This window comes from Arachis ipaensis, chromosome B05 (assembly GCF_000816755.2).
Source record: "Arachis ipaensis cultivar K30076 chromosome B05, Araip1.1, whole genome shotgun sequence".
Lineage (NCBI taxonomy): Eukaryota > Viridiplantae > Streptophyta > Magnoliopsida > Fabales > Fabaceae > Arachis > Arachis ipaensis.
Genome location: NC_029789.2, coordinates 141,695,441 through 141,708,903, shown reverse-complemented (window position 1 = coordinate 141,708,903; position 13,463 = coordinate 141,695,441). Strand labels below are relative to the sequence as shown.

General features: G+C 32.9%; 1 protein-coding gene and 1 long non-coding RNA gene across 2 annotated transcripts; one reads left to right on the top strand and one right to left on the bottom strand.

Annotated features, from left to right (window-relative positions):
• LOC107644536 lies at positions 6,058-7,425 on the top strand. Its single transcript, XR_001621358.2, has 2 exons — positions 6,058-6,191; positions 6,911-7,425. It is a non-coding gene; the product is annotated as an uncharacterized LOC107644536 (long non-coding RNA).
• On the bottom strand, positions 7,662-12,831 carry LOC107644535 (probable galactinol--sucrose galactosyltransferase 5). The gene is given in 6 exon segments (XM_016348415.2): positions 7,662-8,457; positions 9,117-9,484; positions 9,881-10,058; positions 10,852-11,345; positions 12,018-12,134; positions 12,137-12,831. Coding segments are annotated over 6 exon segments (2,223 nt in total). The 5' UTR covers positions 12,627-12,831; the 3' UTR covers positions 7,662-7,881.

Sequence of the window (13,463 nt, the reverse complement as noted above, 5' to 3'; positions counted from 1 at the left end):
AGCAGAAGCGCAAACCTCCCTTCCCTCTTCTTCCTCAACCAGGAACAGAAGCAAAAGCGCAAACACAGTCAGAAGCAAAAACAGGCGGAAATAGAAGCAACCAAAGCATTAACAACAACAATGAAATAAAAGGAATAAACAAAAACAACCAGAAGCATCATCAACAACAACAACAATGGAATCTTTTGAATTTGAAAAATTAAAGAAAAAGGAATAAAAAATTAAAACAGAGGAAAAGGGTTGCGGTGGTGGTGGAGAGAAGGGGCTGCGGCGGTGAACGGCGACTGCGGCAGTGTGGAGCTGCTGCGGCGGCGACCTTCCCCCTTTCCCCTTCTCCCTCTTCCCGAAACAACACCCCCTCGCTTCTCTTTCTCCCGCCTCCCCCCGTCTCGACGGCGCTGTGTTTTTGTTGAGGAAGAAAGGAGCGGCGTGGAGGAGCAGTGGCGTGCCCCCTTCTTTCTCTCCCCCCGTTTCTCTCTATATCCCTTTCTTTCCTTTTTTTATTTATTTTATATTTATTTTATTTTATTATTTTTTTTAATAAAGGGTAATTTGGTAATAAAAAATAAAATTGGTAAAAAGGACCATTTTAAAACAAACTGAAACCTTGAGGACCATTTTGGAGCGAAAAAAAGGCGAGGGACGAAAAAAATTTTCAGCCCCTACGTTGGGGACCAAAATCATACTTATCCCTATTTATTGTATCATTTAAAACTATATTAATGACTAATTTAAATATTAAATAAAATAATTAGTCTTCTAAATAACAAAACAACAGAAACTTGAAACCTCTTAGAGTTCATATGGAGCACGCAGATTTTATTGGAGGTAGCAGTGGCGGTTCAGATGGTAGCACAAGAGAAGTGCGACCACCAGTAAGTCCTCTCTAATGTATGAATGTTGTATTTTATCACATAGTTTCTTCTTCCTTCCACATTAATGGTTTTCTGTTTATTTTTTCATAGATTTAAATATGTTTCTTACACATGGTTATCTTGCTTGGACATTAATGTTTCTTCCTCCTTTTGTTTTTTAATCGATATTAGGTTTGATATCATAAGGGAGATTATTTTCTACAATTTCAACACTTTCTTCTATTTTACTTATTTTAGAATTTAATAAATTTTAAAAAAATATAGAACCAGAACAATGCTATTATTTTCATGTTAGTGGTCTCTGCACTTTGATTTATTAGAATACTATTTGTTTTATGTTTTTCTGGTTATAAATAAAATTTTTGAGTAGAATCTTGAAGTGGATGATAAAATGGAAGAAAGAGTATTCTTTGATGAGATGATAGAAGAATCAGATGATACAGAGAAATTTCAAGAAATGTATCAAGATAAAATTGAGCAGGAAGCTGTGAATTCTGAGGATTTAGGGGAGCAAGAATTTCAAGCAATGTTTGATGGGAACAATTTTTCACATCAGGTGGATGAAGTATATCGAATAGATGATATTGAAAATATTGCCATAGTTGATTTTCTGAACATAGGTGCTCATCAGATGGAATATTTTCATTTTTCTAATCTTTAGATAGCATTTGATTTATATAACCATTATGCAAAATTTGTTGGTTTTGGTGCTAGAAAAAGTAAGACTTAAAAAAATAGCAAAGGAGAATATGTGAAGCAATTGTTTGTGTGCTCTCGTGAGGGATTTAGATCAGAGAAATATTATAATATGAAAAACAGAAAAAGAGAGCCAAAATCTGAGATTTGTTGTGATTGCCTGGCTAGATTTGTAGTTCGTTTTCTGGCTTATGCTGAAAGATGGCATGTGGCTTTGTTTGTTGAATCGCACAATCATGATTGCCTTGATTCTAGGTTAGTTGGTTTCCTTCCTACACATAGAAAAATGGCAGAATTTGATACTAGTCAGCTGAACAACATGAAGGATGCAGGCATTAGCACATAGGGGTGGCAAAATGGGTCGAGCCCGTCGGGCCGAAAAGAAGCGGACTAGCCCACCAACCCGCCAATCCGCCATAAAGTGGGGCGGGCTAGCATTTTGAACCCATTTTAATTGGCGGGGCGGGCCGGTGCACCCCGTTTATGGGGCGGGCCTAGACGGGACAGGGCGAGTTGGGGCGGGCCGGTCCGCTTTGCCACCCCTATTAGCACACCCCATATATATGCTATGTTAGCTAATCAAGTAGATGGTTATGAGAATGTTAATTATACCTTAAGGGATATGTATAATGAGATTGCTAGACGAAGGCATCATGTCTTAGCCTCTTAGGTGATGCTAGAGCAGCATTGTGATACCTCAAAAACCAGAATGAGGGAGTGGAGACTTGTTTAAATGATTTTATTCCTTTGGATTAACGGATTAATATAATCTAATGACTAACATACTTCAATTGCACGAAATAACTCATCTATAGAAATATTCTGCAGTTGCGGCAATATCGGGTCTTGCGTAGGAGTTGCATTTGTTACAACAAATTCTACACCATTTATACGCATTAAAGGGTCAGCTTCAAATCTGCAACCAAATATTAGCAATATTAATTGGCAATATACGTAAAATGAATATTGAAATCGATGAAAAGTAAATTTATTTACTTAGAATTTGTGACCGAATTAGGTGCAACTGCAGTGACATCCTCTGTAATGGCCATTGAAATTGTAAAATGTACTGCTGACAAAGTTAGGTTGGTTGACAACAAAAAGAATTTACAACTGACTGACCATTATGAATTTTATAAAGGAACAATTACAGGAAACAGATCTAGTGAAATTAATTGAGGTATCCCGAAATTTTATCACTTATCAAAAATAGGAAAAGGAATGTGGTAATAAAGTCATTCTGTATACATTTAATTCAATGTGAAATATAGAAACTTGTTATCACATTCATGAGCATTCAATTTTTGAAAATACCTGGATATTACTCTAAATATCAAATTTTATATTTCAAATTTTAAATTTAGAAAAATGAAATAAAAAACAGGGTGGTTACGAAAATTGCTTACTCTATTAGCTGCTAAAACCACTCCATTTTAAAGAGGGAAGTAGTCTCAACAGCCCGATGTAGTCTCTGGGTGGAGTCTTTGAATCTAATAAGCTCGTTCAAGAACTCCATGTCTGTTAAGCTTTCTTGAGTTACTTTCTTTCTTTTTATTGAAGATATGTTGAATTTTGTCACTGTTTAGTGGCACTCCCTTCTTTTTTTACATTATCACAATTTGAAAATTACTTATTATTCTTTTTCAATTAATGAATAATTTTTTGTCTAATAAAAAAATTATTAGTTAACAATGTAACAATTACATTGTTAGCTAACAATAAAAAAATATAACAATAATATAAACATACCTTATTCTACTATAATAATAGTTTGAATAGTATATCTTATGAATATTGTAACTTCTCTTTTTTATTTTAATCTCAAATATAAATTCAATTCACGTATATAAAAAATATTTTACTCTACTATAAAATATAAAACTATTTTAACACTGTTATTCTGATGAATTTGGCTAACTTATAAGTTTAATTTAATAGAACTGTATCTGTGAACTCATTTGAACTAAACTTTGTAATAGTTCAAGAAATTGGATCCATATATTATGAGTGAAACTTAAATAAAGACTGATTTAATTGGTTAGTTTATAACTTGACTTAATGTATATATGTATTTATATTATTTATTTGAGCTAATATATGCTATCTTCATTATATTTGACCCATTTCGTAAATTTAAACCAATTATAGATTTTTTTATAAGCTAAATTTAAAAATAATCAGAGATATTTCTAGGGTTTTTTATGAAGACATGAATTAACTATTAAAATCAACTAAATTACTATATAAGAGAACACTTTTTACTCATAAATAATTAGGAGGTTTCATTATTCTCATCAATGAACTTTTTAAAAAGAACTATGACAATTTTCTTATTATAAGTATATGTTATATTTAGGGTTAAGTATGATTTTGGTCCCTAACGTAGGGGCTGAAAATTTTTTTCGTCCCTCGCCTTTTTTTTACTCCAAAATAGTCCCCAAAATTTCAGTTTATTTTAAAACCGTCCTTCGGACCAAAATACCCCTATCCCTTCTTCCCCAAAATTCTTCCTTCTTCCCCAAAATTATGCAAACCACCACCACCACCATCATCACAACAACCACCACCACCCCCCATCCACTGCCACTCCATCACCAGCATCCATCACACCAAAACATCAGAAAATCCAGAAAAATCAACATCAGAAAATCAGAAAAACCAAAACATCAGAAAATCAACATCATCATCATCGTCATCCTCATCAAAACCCAGAATTCAAAAAATCCAGAAAAATCAAACAATATTACTCAGAATCAGAAAATCATCATCATCATCAAGAACCCAGAATCAGCAAGAAGAAGAAGAAGAAGAAGAAGCGGCGGGCGGCGGACAATGGCTCGGCGGTGGTGTCGGCGGGAAGAAGAAGAAGAAGAAGAAGAAGAAGAAGAAGAAGTGGCGGTGGGGTCGGCAATGATTATAGTAACAGCAACGATGATGACAACAATGTTAAAGAAAGAAGCGCGTAAATCAAGAAAATGATGAAGCTGACGACGATAACAAAGAAGAAGAGGAAGAATAAGACTACGATAATAAGAAGCGCATAAAAGAAGCTTTCTTTTTTTCTTTTTTTTTATTTATTTTATATTTATTTTATTTTATAATTTTTTAAATAAAGGGTAATTTGGTAATAAAAAAAATATAATTGGTAAAAAGGACGATTTTAAAACAAACTGAAACTTTGGGGACCATTTTGGAGCGAAAAAAAGGCGAGGGACGAAATAAATTTTCAGCCCCTACGTTGGGGACCAAAATCATACTTAACCCTTATATTTATCACAACTACCTCCAGAAGCATTCAAATGTTTAATACAATTTTTCTCACTCAATTCTAATAAAACCAATTTTAGTAAAACCACATTTTTTTATCGTTGTCCTACCCACATAGCTAACATTATTTTTCATGTGGTATGAGCATATTTTGATCTATAAATAATCTTTCTAAGATTCTCTTTGCTTTCTATTAGTTTCATAATCATTTTACCATAAGCATACAAACAAAAATAAATGAATGAATACAAGGTATTCGATGCATAAAATAGGACAATATATGCCATATTTGAGATTAAATAGAGTAAAAATTGACATGATACTAAATGATCTATACATTATCCCTGTTAAGTAAGTTCAATTATTATCATTAAGTAACTTTTTTTTTAAAAAAGCTATGAGTATTCTCATCATGAATGTATTTTTAACACTAATTAATTGTTAAAAAAATATTCATCAACAATCCTTCACTCAATCCCTCTAATTAACAAAATTTAAATATGTCGTGCTCAACCATAAGTTTCAACAAATATATTGCGTTAAGAAAAATATCAGATTATTTACTGACCTTTCTTATTTCATAGCTAGATTTATTCTATTAACTTATAATTGGTCTCATGCATATTTTTTCATTGATCTTTTGTGTGGCACATCATCAATTTCAAACTTTTAAGCATATACATATTATAAAGCCAAATAGTCAAAGTTATAAATCTATTGATGAAAAAGGTTCAAAAATTAAAGAAATTACAATAAAATAATTTTGTTTTGCTATTCTAAAAAATGAAAATAAAAACGTTGTAAGAAACAAAAAATGGGAATCTTATTTGAAAAAGTGAGGATGGACTCTGATGGTTTGAGAAATGGTTAGAATTTTTTGGTCTCTTTAAAAAAAAAGTTAAGAAGTAATTAAATTATAAAAATATTTTAGACATTTTAAATTTTAAATGAAAAAAAAATGACAACGAATTTTCTATTTCAATTATTATTATACGGTGTTGGCATGAAGCCTTAAGTATTAAAATATCAACATGATATTTTTAATATTACAATAATAAAACTAAAAATTTAGTAAAATTAAATAAGTACCTTAAATTAGTTAATTAATTTGATGTAAAAACTAAAATAAATCTAATTACTCTATTTAAAATATCTATTTGAAGTCTTAGCCATATTATTTTACTACCATTATGCTATGTTGGCACTGTAATCCTCTGTAGTTTAATTAGGGGCAAACCAAAATTCAATATTTCACCTCAATACATATATGGCTATTTACTAGAGACTAATTATAAAAAATGATTAAAAATCAATCTGTGATTTGTTTCTAACAAAATTGTATTGAACTCATTAGTTTATGTTTTATCTATCTTTATCATTATACTTATACACTATTTAGATCAATAGAAAATACAAAGAAGAAAAATATAAAGAGAAAAAATAGATGAAAAACTTCATTTTCGTTGATTGGATGACAATGAAAATTGAAAGGAAAGAAAAAAAGTGGCGTGGGACCTATTCTCAAGTTTTTCTGACACTCTTGCGAAGAAAATGGATGATAATAGTAATACACAAAGTGAAAGTGAAATTACTATTTTATCTATGGTGTTAAAAAAAATAAAAAGAAAAGGACAAATAGGTCCCTAACTTTTTGTCTCGCGGATATTTTTGTCCCTGACCATTAAAAAATACTTTTAAGTTCCTGACCTTTACAAAACTTGGACAGATCAGTCCCTCCATCCAAATACCTCCGTCAGGGACTGATCCGTCCAAGTTTTGTGAAGGTCAAAGACTTAAAAGTATTTTTCAATGGTCAGAAACAAAAATGTCCGCAGAACAAAAAATCACGGACCTATTTGTCATTTTCTCAAAAATAAAAAAATGAAGAATTTCAATGTAATTTCACTTAGTTATGATTTTCTTTTTCTCTTTTTTTTTTTATAAATTTTCTCTTCATCCAAATAATATAAAAAAAAAAAATCAACTTTTCTTCTTATTTTCTTTCCTTTCATTTTTTTTTCTGCTATTTTCTTTCCTTCTATTTTCCATCTTCTGTCCAAACAAAGTGTTAGTTCCTACCACACTTCTTTCACATAGGACTATAGGAGCAAACCAGAATTGAAGCTCATAGCTTGCTTCTACACTGTTGAGGTATATGACCTGAATTCACAATCTAGCTCCTTCATTTCTCAAGATAGGGTTTATTTGAAGCCATGGGAATCAAAAACGGGATCGCTCTCGCGTGGATGGCAGGTTACCGCAAGTTATGGTGCGAATCGGATTCCAAACGAGCCTTCAATCTCCTCAAGGAAGGGTCTCGGAGGGGTTTTCATGGCGCTTCTACAATTGAGATTCATGACAATGAGGAACTTACATGCGGTGCTATTCTTCTCCTGCACTCGAATGAAGCCCTCCTTGCTGACAAGAACACCGTGATTTTCCTCCGCTAAGTTCTCTTATCTTTTCTTTGAATTAGGGTTTTGTTTATCTGGAATCGAATTAGGTTTATTTGCTTTAATAATTTTATTGTGTTTTGGAACCAATCACAGTGTTTTTACCTATTGATATGAAGGCAAAGATTTTGGTATCATGCAATTTTGATCAGTTGTCTAACCCCTTAGTATAGGTACATACATTGCATAGTTGGTTATATTAGATTCAGACTCGGATGCAATTGTCTTCGTGGAAAGTTGATGGTTGAGAACCTTAAACGATTTGATATATTTGACAAAATTTTCATAAAACGATTTTTCAACAATCAAAATAACAGTTCGTGAGTTTCCACCATTGAATTGAACATATATATGAATGAAATTTATGGGATAAAAGAACAAACTTGCATTCATATAATGACAATAATATTTAGTTCAAATAATCCCTCTGCTTTGAGGATAAGTCTAGAAATCAAATCATCACACACCTAAACAAAGGGATATATAAAAGAAGCTCCCTTTAGCATGATCATTCTCTATGAACAATAGTTTTTGTGAAAAAGAAAAGTAGAACCGTAAAAGAAATATGATAGTCATTCCCTAATGATGGCTTAATATGTATACTGAACGATGGACGATTTTGATGAACTTGGCCATGGCACTTGAACTACAACCATTCCCTCTTCATACTCAAAATCGACATCTTTGCCATCAATCTTACAAGCTCTAGGACTCTCTGAGGAAAAGACCCTCATCTCCCCAGCTCCTCTAACACCAACCTCAACAAGATTCTTCTCCTCATCAAACTCCAATGTTTGAATTGCTCCACTGTTGTTCAACATGTTCACCAGACCAATAGGAGCAAAATTCACAACCTTGTTGCTGCCACCGCAGTTCAAGGATCTAACTGGTGACACGGTTACAAGCTCAAAGTTGAATGGCTCCAATGAGATTTCATGATACTCATTTGGTGATGAGAGGACTAACTTCTTGGCTTGGCTGAAGTACATTGCAAAAGTTTGAACATTTTCAACGGGGATCGGGTTGTTGCCACTATTCCATTCAATGTCTTTGATGTTGGCTTTTGTTGATACCAAATGAGAAAACTCCAAAGCACATTTGGTTGTTCTTGTTTCACGGAACCACCCTCCACCTTGGCAGTTAAATGCTCCAAGAACTCCAGTGTACTAGATATACCAAAATGCATAAAAATCATGTTAGTTTCTAGTTCTTGCAAATATGTGTGTTATGATCATTTAGTTTGTTGATAAATCTTTATCTTGAAATATCAACTATTGCATTAAAAATGTAAACTAAGTTGAAGACAATGATAACTTACTAAGCAATTTGTTGGGTGATTAAGTACAGAATAAAGTTGTTCATTCTTTTACCTCTAAGAGTAACTCATCTAATTTGTTTCAATAGTATTTGAATGTTAATGAAGATTCTTATCATTTATCAAACAATGTCATTACTCATTATAAAAGCATACAAAGCCATATACTACTATGTTTGGAACTCAGACTAATTCAGGCCCTATTAACCTTTGTATTAAAGTAGGGGTGAGTCATTACTCAATTTGTTTGTTTCCTTAAGTAAAATCCTAAATGACCCACGTTTCATGCCTACATATAATTATTGTTACGGTAATGTTAAGGAGACAACAAAAACAGCTCAAATTTGCCTTATTTAGCATTTATTAATTGTAGCAACAATTACTAAATGTTAAATAAAACAAGTTTTGACTGTTTTGGCTGATTTTTTATTGTCTCCCAAACATTATTGTTCTTATTGTTATATGATTGCCAGTGATTAATTCAGTTATAGGAAAAGGTATCTAACTCACCTTATTGAGGTTCCATATTTTGAGCATAGTTTTGCCATCATGGAGTGGGTCAGAAAAGAGACAGTCCCTAGTTGGGAGAGCATAGTGTTGACACCTTAGGATGGAGCCATCTGGCAAGACCAATTTCCTGAGGAGTTCAAAGTTGTGGTTGCCAACAGTGTCACTAATGTAAATAGGACCACCAGAAATGGCTCTTGAGGCTGCATGGAAAGCAGCACAAGGGTGTGTAGATTGGAACATGTCCCAATCTGGGTGGATGAAGTTCCCCATCCACATGCTGTTGTATGCACAATGCACCATGTGACAACCTTGTAGCCAAAATGTACCATTTGGATCACCATATGGGTCAGTGCACCAGAAATCATCACCTGTTTATCAAATTCATAGAAATTCACATAAAAAAAAAAAAACTTGCATTCTTATCATTGTGTATTCTTAAAAAATTTACTAAATACATCTTTATATCTCCTATTTTGTCATTTTTTAGTATAGCATATCACTAAATGATTACTACTTATTGTATAAATTGATGTAAATGATAATGTATCAAAATATTGATATTGAGAGATGAAAAGACGAGAGGGATTAATTCATAGTGATTATTCACATGAAAATGTGTCTAAATAAAGATGATAGTTAGGAATTGATAAAATGTTTTGACATAGTTGACTAACTTATTTAACGATTTTCAAGTATATTTTTACATGAAGATATTTTCGTGTCAATATTCATCTTAATTAGTTGTCAAGGTACACAGTACATACCAACGCGACCAAGGGAAATGGCTTCAGTTCCTAACAACATGAAATCATTGCAATGCTCCATGCTGGCAATGACACCATTTCCTTTGAAGTGTTTTCTGACTGAAGCAGTGAGAGCTTTATAATATGCCTTTGCCAAATCTACACGACCCCCGTATTTCTCACACACCATCTCCAGCAACTGTTTAGCCCAAGTCAAAATCATATACTTTGTTAGATAAAATAAAACTACGATACTTACCCAAAAAAATAAATAAATAAATAAAACTACGATTTCCCCTACCATTTCATTTTTTTTTTTTTGCGAAAATAAAGAAAAGGACAAAGGAATCAGATAATATTAGCGTGTAGATTACGATAAAAATAGATTACTTGCCGACCAAAAAGATAAGAGTCAAACTAAACTGAACAGCGATTGTTGGGAGTTAATAGAACAAGATCAGATTCAGATGGGCCCTTCAATATCCTTGGTTGTAAGGAGTACTATCCCCTCAAAATATCGTTTAAAAAAATAAAAAAAAAGAAAACCAACGCATTTAGCGTTTTAGTGTTGCTATTTGCTAACACTGAACAATTATGTTGAAACTTTAAAAATCGAATAAAAAAGGTTTATTAAACCAAAAGACACGATCATCATTCTAAAGTGAAAAATATAAGAACAACAAAATATTTTGTCCTGAAAATATATGCTTTCTAATTGTAATGTCTAATAAAACAATATCTTTCATTGTTGTCGAGTTTCTTTTAGAAACGAGTTTGGAATGGAAATACGTCAAAACGATGCAATTTTTTTTTCTTTTGAGACATCAAAACTAAAAAAAATAAATAAATCATATTTTCAAGAATTATAAAAAATGATATTTAGCAAACACTCTAATTCATCGATATAATTTCATAAAAATTATTTGTTATTTAAACTTTTTTCTTTTTTCCTTTGAAAAAAAAATAAGTGGTTGGAGCTAAAAGAAACTTACATGGATGACATCAACTTTGACCCCATCAATGCCAGCATTTTCCAAATGAGAGTGAATCCCTTCGTACATTTCATCCACCAAATGTGGTGGTACCAACCCCACACCATTATTGACAATCTTATCTACGGCCAAGTCCTCCATAGTAGTCTCCAGCCCCGGGGACAGCTTCGGCCGCTCCACGGTGGATTCCGGCATCCCCGGAACCTGAGGTCTTATCCCACCCCAATAACCACATAGGGCATGCCACACATACACATATTCCACAGTCTCAAACCCTTTCTTTAGGTCCTTCACAAAGGCACCTAAACCTTTCTTGTCACCTGAGCTACTTACATAGTCCCTAAACTTGTAGTTCTCTTCATATTTGATGAGCCTGCATGGCATTTGTTCTCCGGCCACCGTCTGGTTCATCCCCTCCTTAGTAATCGGGTCTGAATCGTGGGTGATTGATTGCCACCCGTCGTCGATCAGAACAAGCCCGGGTGGACAACCACCTGCGTAACATTTTATTGTTTAATTACATAAGATACAAAGTGATTAAGTCTTAATTCTTAGATATTCTCTATCAAATAAGGAGTAAATTTAATTTCGATATACTGTATGTAAAATAATTTTATACTTATATCCAATTATATGATATTACAAAATAAAAATAATTATTTTTTATATTGACTGATAAATAATCATCTAAAAAAATGCATATAATTGCACTGTTTGTGCATTAAAATTAAACTCTTATAAAAAGAAAAAAAATATATCTTAAACAAGTTGCTTATGCTTCATATATATTTTTAGAGAAATTATTTATTTTCTAAAATCATCTTACTAACTCTTAAATAAAGGAAATATTGCTAATATGGTTATTTATGTATACAATTATTTACCATGGTCTAGAAAACTCGTGTAATTTCCTTTCTTTATTTTCACTTTACGCCAAAAAAGAAATTATCATAACTTTCTAAAGTGATTTACTGATTTATACATGAAAAGAAAGGAGTAGTTCATCAAAGAAATCTCATGATTTATTGCACAACATTAAATCCAAAAATAAAAAACAAAAGTAACAAAAGAAAAATCAAAGATCAACACCAAATAACAGAATAAAAATCCACAAAATTGAGTATACTGGAATTAAGAAATTTATTAGTAAGATTATCGTTAATTACCTTCAACGAGAGCCTTAACACCTTCCCAAACACCCTGAGGGTGCACCGTAAGGTAGAATGCATCCCAGGTGCACCACCCGAACTTGTCAACTATCCCCGGCGGAGTCTTCTCCTCCAACAGACGTCCACGTTGTCGTCTTGTCCCGCTTGCAACGACGCGCGGAACGACCCTTCGATAATTGGAAGGAAAAGGACGTAGGGACGACGACAAGTGTCCTCGTTCCATTCGTCCAGCATTAAAAACTGTGTTTCCGTTTCAAGGTCTCGGCCGTTGGAACCGACCCAGAGTGTTGTCCACCACACCTTGAACCTGAAAATGCTCATGAATTTTGTGTTTTTTAGTTTTCCGAGGGATGTCACGTGGTGGCTTCTCGGCTCGTTGGCTGTAAAGCCGAGGAAGCAGCCTTGGGTGGTGGTAGTGGCGGCAGCAACGGAGGCGGGAGTAAGAGTGATGTTTTTTGGGACATCGGAGAGGATGACGTGGCCGTTGACTAATAGGTTTGACTCATCTATAGTGAATGGTGATGAAGTGTAGTGGGAACCGTTTTGGTGATCGGCGGATGATTCATTCAAGTTTGGAGCCATTGGGGTGAATTTGTTTTTGGACATGATTTTTTTTAAGAAAATTAGGTATAAGAATGAAAAAATTGGGTTGATGGGTATTTATAGAGGAAGAATTAAAAAAGAATAGAATCAATGTAATTATATGAGGATCTGAAGAGATTATGTTAGTGATATTTGCAAAGAAGGGAATGAATATGTTGTGTTGATTTGAGTTGTGTTAATTTGTTTGTAGTGGGAATAATGAAGTGAATAAAGAAGGCAAGTGCGATATTTATAGTATGTCCGCCGGTGAAGAAGTGGGACCTCTAAAACGAAGGTGAAGGTGAAGGTGAATGTTTAAACTTTTGTTTATTTATTTATTTTCCTTTTATAATTGGTGTATGTGTTGTAAAATAAATAATTAACAAGAATAAATATAAAATAAGAAAGTGTAAATAAAAATTCTAGTATTAATATAATTAGCTCAATAAAGATGATTCATATATATTTACTTAATATTATATGATGAATGTGTATATATATAAAGTGAGAGAGATATATATATTAATGTGAGAGATAGTAATATTGCTTAGTAAAAGAAGAGGGCGAATTATTATTGTTTGCTTGTGTATTATGACTCAAATATGTACTCTTATTTATACATGTACGGGGGATTTATTTTCAACATTCATTCTTTCTTGAGAATGGACATTCACGTTGATCCTTATCACAACACTCCCTCTTGGATGTCCATTTAAGATTATGCCTCATTAAAACCTTATTAAAGAAAAACTCAGTGGGAAAACTTTAGTGAAGGAAAAAGAGTACAATATCATTTGTGATGGAGACTGCCTCATTAAAAACCTTGTCAAGAAAAACCCAATAGGAAAAAAACCTGACCAA